The 10,474-nt window shown below is 37.8% G+C and overlaps 1 protein-coding gene across 2 annotated transcripts; it reads left to right on the top strand.

Moving 5' to 3' along the window:
* The first annotated feature begins 3,465 nt into the window (after nt 1–3,465).
* LOC146554811 (uncharacterized) lies at nt 3,466–9,655 on the top strand. Of its 2 annotated transcripts, none has more exons than XM_085251849.1 (4): nt 3,466–3,527; nt 3,647–3,695; nt 8,823–8,915; nt 9,188–9,655. In XM_085251849.1, the coding sequence occupies exons 1-4, from the start codon at nt 3,505–3,507 to the stop codon at nt 9,497–9,499; spliced, it is 477 nt and encodes a 158-aa protein (XP_085107975.1). In that variant the 5' UTR covers nt 3,466–3,504; the 3' UTR covers nt 9,500–9,655. The 2 variants fall into 2 exon arrangements, with proteins under 2 accessions (XP_085107975.1, XP_085107974.1); XM_085251848.1 differs by lacking the exons at nt 3,466–3,527; nt 3,647–3,695 and adding exons at nt 7,253–7,699; nt 7,859–8,014.
* The last annotated feature ends 819 nt before the right edge of the window (nt 9,656–10,474 follow it).

The raw sequence follows: 10,474 nt of genomic DNA, 5'->3' as shown, positions 1-10,474 counted from the left end.
TTTAATATATCAGATGCCTTACAAATATCATTTATATAAATAATAAATAATTTTGGACCCAGTACAGAGCCTTGTGGAACACCACAAGCAATGTCCAAGCGTGATGAGGAATGGACACCCAGCTTCACAAATTGTTTCCGGTCACTTAAATAATTTTTCACCCATTGCAGTACAACCCCCCTAATCCCATACCGTTCCAGTTTATTAATTAATATGTCATGATTGATTGTGTCGAATGCTTTCTTGAGATCCAGAAATACTCTAGCTGCATACTGTTTCTGATCTATAGCATTCGTAATCTCCTCAATTGATTCGATTAATGCCAGAGATGTTGATCTTTTTGATCTGAATCCATATTGACTGTCAGAGAGTAATTTATATTTATCTAAGAATTTGTCTAATCGTTTATTAAACAGGTTTTCTAGGATTTTGGAGAATTGTGGTAGTAAAGAAACAGGCCTGTAATTTGTGAAGTGGCGTCTATCCCCGGTTTTATACAGCGGCACAACTTTAGCTATTTTCATTTTGTTTGGCACTTTTCCCGTCTGAAATGATAAGTTGCAAATATATGTTAGAGGTCCTACAATTCCTTCAATGACCTTCTTGACGATTTTCATGTCAATATCATTACAATCAGTAGATGTTTTATATTTACACATGTGTACAATGTCAATTATTTCTTTTTCCTCCACTGATGTGAGGAACATTGAGTTAGGGTTCCTATCAATCAGGTTTTCACTACATTCTACTGATGGCAGTGACTCAGGAATTTGTTCTGCCAGTTTTGGTCCAATATTTACAAAATAATGATTAAAGCTGTTGACCTTATCAGCAGTGTTTTCCATAATATTGCCATTATCGATAAAGTATTGTGGATAACTTTGTTGTCCAGAATTATTTTTAATGATACCGTTTAAAACATCCCATATTCCTTTCATATTATGTTTATTGTTGTTCAATATTTTACTATAATACTCCTTTCTACATACACGTATAATATTGGTCAACTTATTTTTGTATTTTTTATATTTATTTTCAGCATCTTTTGTTCTTTGTTTTAGGTATTCCCTATAGAGTGTATTTTTCTTTTTACATGCATTTTGTAAACCCTTAGTGAGCCATGGTCTATCTGAATATTTGTGCTTTCTGTTGTATTTTATTGTTGGACAGTTTTTATCGTACAACTCCATGAATATTCTTAAAAATATGCCATATGCAATATCAATATCAGCTTCTTTGTACACATTGTCCCAGTCCTGATTTAATAGATCGTTCTTAAATGCAGTCATCGTTTCTTCCGTCCTTACACGTCTGTATCTCAGTTGTTCTTCATGCTGATTTTTCTTATAATTAGTGTCATAAACTGCAAAAACTGGTAGGTGATCACTGATGTCATTAATTAATAATCCGCTCACAATGTTGTTTTCCATATTGTTAGTGAAAATATTGTCAAGTAAGGTGGCACAATGTGGTGTAATTCTGCTAGGCCTGGTTATTTTAGGATGTAAACTCAAACTGTACATAGTGTTTAGGAATTCGTCGGTCATTTTATGCTTTTTTGGATTCAACAGGTCAATATTAAAATCACCACAGATAAACATAACTTTTTGATTTGTTTTAGAGAATATTTCCTCTATGAAGTCATTAAATACTTGAATACTAGAGCCAGGTGTTCTACACTCAAAAAAATCAACTAGGGCATGTGTTTGATTAACAAAGTAGTAATATGTTTACATCACATGAAGAAATCATTTTTATGCTCATTAAATGATTCATTCTTTTTTGTTGAATATAAATCAAAGAAAACTTTGATGAGTTAAATTCGTTCATGGCAATCCAATGAGAATGAGGTCCATCAAACCAAAGGCTCTGATAGCGTCATGTATTGCGCATGCTCCACGCCCACCGGATGCGGAAAGGTCCGTTGAGAAGTTAAATGAGCGCACGTGGAGTTACTTCTTTGGCATACCTGATAGTGAGGTAAGTAATATTTCTTGATATATTTATTTAGGTTAGTGGAGTGAGAGATAAATACTATCAGTTAAAAATTTTTACCTGTGTAGTGTGGAGATTTATATATAGCAGGGAGGTTGTAGACCCAAACATTTTTCAAATGTAAGTCGGTGAATTTAATGTTTTTTTAAAAACTTAACCGGAGTCGCTAATTGTTGCAACAGAGCAAAAACTGATGCGGTTATTTTGGTAAGTTCGTTTTTTTGTTTTTGTTTCTGTCGACTTTGAATGAGGTGTGTTTCATGGTTATCTGTGTTGGTAGGACTGTTTTTCTTCTCTGGAGTTAGCTAACTTTGAAGAGCGGGAAAGCCGCGTAGAGCCGTAACGTCTTCGCATATAGCTCCATGAATGAAGGGTTACTTTCTGCTTAACCGGAGTTGGTGATTGTTGGTAGTAGTGGTAAGACTGACCGACATGGTTTTGGTGATTTTATGAGTGTTTTATGATGCTCTATCTAAAATTCCTGTTTTTGTCAGTGGAGTTTAGTCGCGGGCAACCGCATTAACTGGATTGATGAAAGGTTTAATCAAACTAAACCAGCGTTTAGGGGAGTTAATAACAAGGAGTAAGATAAAATCTGTCACAATAATTGCATGTGCATTTTTTTTTTTTTTGTAATATATTCACTTAGTTTTTGAATTCAGAATGATTTAGGTGGATAATTGTTTGGGTTATAGTTTCTCTGGTGCTCTGCATTAAGGCTGACTAACGGTGCGTTCACACCGAACGCGATAGATGCCCCTAGCTGATCTCGTGCACATTTGCACCTCGAAGCGCGTCCAGCATGAACTGGTCGAGGTTTATATGCAATTTTCACGCGTATGAAGAAGAGATCTGGGAGGAAGTAGTGCCAGACGGTATGTTATTAAAATGGCAGCTGTCAATCTAGCGTTTGAAGAAAGAGTCTCCCTTCTCTATTTGCTGTGGAGAGCAGAGCAGTGCCTAAAGGACGTCCTCACTGTACCTGGGTCCATCAGGTCTTCCACAAGCGTGAGCAGTTTGGTGAGTTTCACCACTTGCTCCAGAAGCTCCGTCTGGATGACGGCCGCTTTCAGCTGTACCACCTTCTGTCCCTTGCCGAGTTTGAGGAGCTGCTGTCCCGCAGATTTTACCAGCTCGAGCGGTAGACGTGATAAGCGCGAATGCACAAAATGCACCACACAAACTGCAGTGCGTATTTTACTTCGCGCTTCAAAGGCGTCAGTCGTGTGAAGTAGGCAGAAAAGCGTTTTCTCAATGCAACTCTGCTTCCGAAGTTTAGCTGGACCCCCAGTCGCGCTTCATCGTGCTCCTCCATTGACTTTACATATAAACCTGAAGCTCTGGTCGCGTCTATCGCGTTCAGTGTGTACGCACCGTAACAGTCTTCACATTTCACAGTATGTAGATATTAACACAAATTTGTCAGAGTAATAACTTTGTTTTAATTAATTTCTCTCCCCAGAAAATACATCACAAAATAAAGCCACATTCCCATGCTCTGAGATTCTTATGCACCTCCTCAACAATACATGGTAAGTTCATGTTTGCCTTATTATTATTATTATTATTATGTTATTTATTTATTTTTTTTGGATGATGCAGAAGTTTAATCTCCTTGATGTTTTCTAATGCATATTTCATTTTTTATCAGTGACGTGTATGTGGCAGTGCAAGCATTGTGTTACCAGAGAGAGCAGCAGGTACAAATTACTTCAACATTATAAACTACATCATCATTACGGAATAGGTCAACATTATCTGTGCATATATGTTAATTGTCCGTGCACATTTAAGACTTGGAGTGGACTGAACACTCATGTCTATAAAGCTCATTCATCTCAGTTTACACAGACAGCTTCAAGTTCAGTAACTTTTAAATGTGAGTTATGTGACTGCAGTGACCTCTTCTCTGAGAGAGATTTTTTTGTCCATATTGGAACACATCTGCGAAGTAACGAGACAGTTAGTTGTGTGTTTCTTGGTTGCCCTTTCAAGACAAATATTTACAATACATTTTATACACACAAAAAGAGGAAGCATCATCCACACACACTTAAAGATTTTAAAGCTAGTGTAGTTACACGTGTGGACCCAGTTCAAGTGATAGAGTCCTCTGATAACGTAAGGGCTAGCTGTTCTGAAGATGTATCCTATGGTGAATTTGAAAGTGAGTCAGTGACAGAATGTGATAATAGTGCTGTTGAAAATCAGCCCGAACTAATTGGACGGAAATTAGCAGTAATATTGTTGAAATTGTAACACATATTTCATGTTCCAGCAAAAGGATTAGATGAGTTCTTAGAGGAGTTAGTTTTTCTGTTGAGTTCAGCTAGTGTACCTCTGACAAAACGTACAATTACAGAAATTTTTAAGAGCCATAACCTCCATATTAGTCAGGCTGTTATTGAAGAGCTTGCAAATTCTGTATGTGTTTCTAACCCTGTGGCTAAAATATTGGGAAAGTGTGGCCCTCTTGCCACTCCTTATAAAAGAAAACTATACTACATACAAAATTTTAGGGTTGTAGAGCCTGTTGAGTATTTTTTATCGATAGACCAAAGGAAGTCATTTCAGTACATCCCTTTATTACAGTTATTGCAGGAAATATTGAGTCACAATAAATTGCTGGATAGAGTGATTGAAGAACAAATAGCTCAAGAAAATAGAGAGAATCTGAATGGTGATCAGAGGGTTTACAGATCTTTTCGAGATGGGGAGCATTATAAAAGAAATAGCTTTCTAGATGGTGAGAAGTTGAGAATTTCTATTAACCTTTATATTGATGATTTTGAGGTTTGTAATCCTCTTGGGACCTCACGGAAAAAGCACAAGCTTTGTGGTGTATATTGGGTCTTGGGCAATTTACCACCTGGTTCTCATTCAGCCCTTTCATCCATTTATTTGGCAATCCTTTGCAAGAGTGAAGATTTGAGGACATTTGGGTTTGAAAAAGTCTTTGATCCACTTTTGAGAGATCTGGTAACTTTGGAGCAACATGGTGTGTTCATCAGTCAGTTGAACGAGTGTATTAAAGGAACTGTGAGCTGCGTCATAGCTGACAACCTAGGAGCCCATGGGCTGGCAGGTTTTGTGGAAAGTTTTTCTGCTGAATACATATGCAGATTCTGTACAGCTAAAAAATCTGAAATAAAGTCAGTGACTGCTGGTGATTTTGAGCGTAGAACACCGGAACTTCATGAATTCCATTTGAAGCGTGCACAAGAAACAGCAAGTGCTTGTTGTGGAGTTAAGCGAGATTGTATTTTGAGTAAGAATCTGAGCCATTTTCATGTCACTGCAGGCTACCCTCCAGATGTAGCACATGATCTGCTAGAGGGCATAATACCAGTGGAGCTTGCGCATTGTTTTTCTTTTTTAATCTCTAAAAGGTATTTCACCTTAGAAAAACTTAACAACTTGATCCAAAATTTTGAGTATAAATGGGCAGATAAAACCAACCGGCCTCATGCAATTCCCCAGACTTTCTCATTAAAAAAAAATATTGGTGGAAATGCACATGAAAATTGGTCTCTGCTTCGTTTGTTGCCTCTAATTATTGGTCCACTTGTTCCAGAGGATGAACCTGCATGGCATATTGTTTTGGATCTGAAGGACATTGTGGAGCTTGTTGTAGCCCCTGTCCAGTCTGATGAGTCGATTTCATACCTTGAGTGTAAAATCAGTGAACATCGCCAGAGATACCAAGAACTTTTTCCAAACAACAGTCTTCTCCCTAAACATCATTATTTGGAGCACTACCCTGCTCTGATTCGGCATTTTGGGCCTCTTGTCCACAAATGGACAATGAGATTTGAGGCGAAACATAGTTTTTTTAAACAAATTGCTCGCCATACAAACTGTTTTAAGAACATACCTGTTACACTTGCCAAAAAACATCAGCTCGTGATTGCCTCTGACTTGCACTCTTCTGACCTTAAGACACCTTTAATGGTAAATGTTGGCTCATCAGTACCAATTGATGTTCTGAAAAGTGATATCGCAGTAGCTATAAAGCAAAGATTACCAGATGAAACTGATGTCCATATTACAAAAAGCGTGTCATACAATGGCATGAACTACAGCACAGGAATGATAGTTGTTCATGGGCAAATATTTGGTTTGCCAGAGTTTGCAGAAATTCTGCAGATTTTTATTTTGCATGGCAGAATATACTTTTTTGCAAAAAAGTTCTCTGCTTGGTATCGAGAGCACTTCAGAGCTTTTGAGCTTGACATGTCACATGCGAGAGAGGTGTCTCTGATTGAGCATGGGGAACTACTCGATGACTACCCGTTAGCTGCCTATTCAGTGGGAGGCCTGCGTCTGGTTACTCTGAAGAGACACACTAACTTGCAGGGTAAACAGGAGTGATGTTTGTAAGTATTTTCCCCCTATATCACCTGGCACAGTAAATAATACATCATACTTTGAAGACCAATTGCTACTTAATTTATTGAGAGTAGATTTCTTTTAAGCATCTTATGCAAGAATTGTCATTAATTAGAAGAATGCAAGACAAATCTGGAAAATGCACTATTCACTTCTCCAGTAAAAAAATTCCTCGAGGCCAAGGTGACATCATCAAATTATCGTTGACATTAGAATTTGTTACACACACTCGCACAATAGTCAATGAGTACATCTTTATTTATTTTTTAAATATTTGATATTTGTCCAGGTCAGCATGATGGCCCAGCCCATAAGACTGAGGATCATTCTCGGAGAAGATGATGCCAGGAAACTAATTTTACCAGCTGGGATATCAGACTCCATTGAGGAATTGTGTCAGGAAATAAAGACAAATTTTGGAGTGCAACAGGATTTTCGTCTTCAATATCAAGATCCTGATTTCGGAAATGGTTTTGTAAATCTGACTGCGATCTCTGAAATTAATGATAAAGCAACTTTAAAGGTTGTATACTTGGATAGTGTGCAGTTGCAAAGTTTTACAGAAGATGGAGTGACATGTCAACCAGTGCGAAGTCCAACACATTCCCTTTCAAGCTCTTCAGACACAGACAATACAAGGCCCGTTTCATCGTCAGGTTCATCACCGTCTACACGACTGTCAGTGTGGCCAAGTGTCTTCACAGTCCCTCGTTTCAGCTATGAGGCTGAACTGCAACTTGAAAAGGCCAATGCTGAGTTCATTGCTGGTGGAACTCATTTGACCCCCTCACCAAAACTGAAATCCCACCTTTTAGAAAGGCTGGCTGAAGAAATAATAAAATTTAAAGTCTATCCAACTGACAATGACCTGAATGAAGTTGCAGAAGCCCTTGTCAAACAGCATCCTTGTCTGAGGGAGCAGGGATCCTTTAATGGCTGTTATGGTTGGAAAATTAGCCTCAAGTATAAAATGGCCAATGTCCGCACCAAACTGAGAGGCCTGGGCTGTGCTGAGGTGTTGGTAAATTCACTAAAGAACAAGGCCCAAGACAAAAGTAAGGCAGCATTGAATGTGAAAAAGCCTAGAAGAGCAGAAGTCAATTACTGTCCGCAGTATCCAAAAGGAGAAACCACTGACAGCCTGGAAAAAGAGAGAATTGCACTGCTTTCAGAGGTTCAGAAGAGAAACAATGACAATATAGTGACAATGAAAATGCAGAAGACTTTTTCGTACAGAAGGCAAGAAGTTATTCAAGGACAGCCCTTCATTGCAGATTTTAAAAGCAGATGGCCAGCTCTGTTCACCGAGAAAGAGGTGCATGTCCTATATGTCTAACTTTTAGAGTGTGTTTATGGTTGACCAGTTATTTCTTGCTTCACTAATATTGACATAACACAGTGATAAAACAGCTAATAATTCCTGGTATGTCCTTCCTCTGGTGCATATTATAAGTGCATTGTTCATGTTTTTCAGATTGACAAGGAATTCCTGCGCATATCGACAGTACCGCTGCTATCTAGATTCTTTTATGAGCTAGACTTGTACACTCCACGCATGATGGAGCTCTTTCGAGGCAAAGGTGGGGTGGCTGGCAGAAAAATGAGACACATCATGGTGGCCATCTCCAAGGTGGGTTAGATCTGTGCTTAAGAACTTTTTATGCCCATAATCTGGCAATTTTATGAGCAAAGATATCTATACATATGGTAGGCAAAAGTGCTAAGACGTTTTCATATTTTATACAAATTATATAAGCATCAGTCTTATATTAATAAGTAATTGATAAAATCGTATGGTTAATTTTGATCAAAATGGGGAAAAAAACCCAAAAAAAACATTAGTGTTTAGTTGCCTCATTTTGTATCTGATTTGGTTTAGACAGATGTTTCGAGGTGGCTGTAGCTCAGGTGGTAGAGCAGGTCAGCTACTAATCAGAAGCTTGGCGGTTTGGTCCCAAGCTTCTCCAGTGTGCATGCCAAATATCCTTGGGTAAGATACTAACCCCAAGTTGCTCACCGATGCATTCATCGGAGTGTGAATGTGTATGAATGTTAGACAGTAAGCACTAAACCCGGTGGCGCCAGTGTTCGACAGCCTCGACCTCTGTCAGTGCGCCCCAGGGTGGCTGTGGCTACAATGTAGCTGCCATCACCAGTGTGTGAATGGGTGGATGACTGGATATGTAAAGCGCTTTTGGGTCCTTAGGGACTAGTAAAGCGCTATATAAATACAGGCCATTTAAACAGTTTAGAAAAAGTGATTGGGTGAATGAATTGTTGTATAAAGGCAGCTTTGAGTGCTCTGAGTAGAAAAACGCTATATAAGAACCAGTCTATTTACCATGTGGCCTTTTGGACTCTTCCAAACTAAGTATTCCTTTTTCAAACTGCTGCCTAAAAGCTAAATATTGTCATTGTGGATTCCCTTTTTTTCTTAGGATGACACAATACATACAAGACGAGCATGCATCCTGAAGTCCTTGTGTGTCTACCTGAATGAAGACCATGAGAAACTTGTGAAGGAATATACGGTCAGTTACATTCACAAGTTGTTCTGTGTTATGTAATTTGCTCCAGGAGTTATGGGTAATTTCGATATATGAAATGGTAAAATGTGACACCACGTGTGAATAAAAGATATTGCAATTGGTCCTTGTTTTGTTTCATGTCAAATTTCTGAGGTGTGAAACCAGAGACATAGAATTTAGTAAATATATCAGCATATTCACGCTGATTGCTGAATTCCTTTTTTTTTTTTCATATCTAGACTCAAACAAATGTATTATTATATTTTACGTCACAGAACACTGAGGCCAACACTGAAGCCATGGAACAAACTGTGATGGGAGTGTATGTCATACATCAGGAGGGTGCGGAGCCTGGAGATGACCCAGAGAACATCGGTGTCCTGATTGAAGGCGTGGAGGTTCTCACTGGTTTGAGGAGCATTGCAATTGCTTGTGCTCTGTTATTTGGACTGATATACTGTCTGAACCTAAGCTACCCACCGGAGCTCAAATGCACTTTTGAAGTCTTGCAAAAGATTATCATGAAGCTGGATGGACAGAGGTTGTCATCCAAGGCACAGTTCCTAAAAAACAAGCTAATGGGGTGAATGAGCTTGAAACGGACTCATGCAAGCCAGATATTTTTTTTTTCAAGGTTTCTGCAATGCAAATATGTGTTTACTGTTTTAAAGTTTAAAATTGTAAGTTATAAAATGTTCATATAAACTATGTGGTTTGCTCTGTGGCTATTATACAAAGATTGTTTGTCCATAACTTAAAGTCTTATACACTTGAAGTGTAAACACTGATTTTTGCCAGATGGCAATTGTTACAAAGGCAAATGCACACTGGTTTTCACAAATTGTTTGAGTGGAGCAGTTATGCTCAAAATTTAATGTTTTCTCCACACGTTAAATAGCATAAAGTCACTATTAATGGATACAGCCTTATTAAATGGAGGACTAATGTATGCAAGCAACATAGTAATGTTGTAATATTATAGTAATGTTGAATGTTGTGTCTGAGCTGTAAATTGTGTTAAAATTCATATTGTTGTTTGCAATGCATATTTTACTACATTTTACGAAAGTTGCTTTGGGGATAATATTTTTTGTCTGCAAACTATTCAACAGACTTATTTCATTTTTATTATTAGGGTTAGGGTTATTTTATTGTATTTTTTCTTTCAGTCAGCATGTCTTGATCTGGAAGTTCTGTGGTCTTGGTATGAGATCGTTAAAGGGGAGAAAGCTAGGCTGAACTGGGATCCTGCCAACTGTTTTAAGAATGTTCAAGCAAAATAAAAGATGGTTTTGCAAGTTATCATTTATGTATGTTTCATTAATTTAATTAAAAGTAATGTTTACATAAGCAATACAAACACTAACTGAAACATGATTGGTGTAAGTACTACAGACATAAATTACATTTGTTCATTCAACAAGATTAACATTGGTGTAACAAACAAATATTTTACTAGTTCATGTAACAAGACTGACTTTTGATGTGCCAAAGTGTTTAAACAATATAACATGAATTTAAATTAATTAGACTAACTTGGTACAAACATGTTAACTGAATAA

The sequence above is a fragment of the Mchenga conophoros genome, linkage group LG17 (genome assembly GCF_057382185.1).
Source record: "Mchenga conophoros isolate Kocher_MC1m ecotype Shallow Benthic linkage group LG17, M_conophoros_male_GT1.1, whole genome shotgun sequence".
NCBI classification, from domain to species: domain Eukaryota; kingdom Metazoa; phylum Chordata; class Actinopteri; order Cichliformes; family Cichlidae; genus Mchenga; species Mchenga conophoros.
Note: the sequence above shows the minus strand (reverse complement) of the source record. Positions and strands in the feature narration are given on the sequence as shown.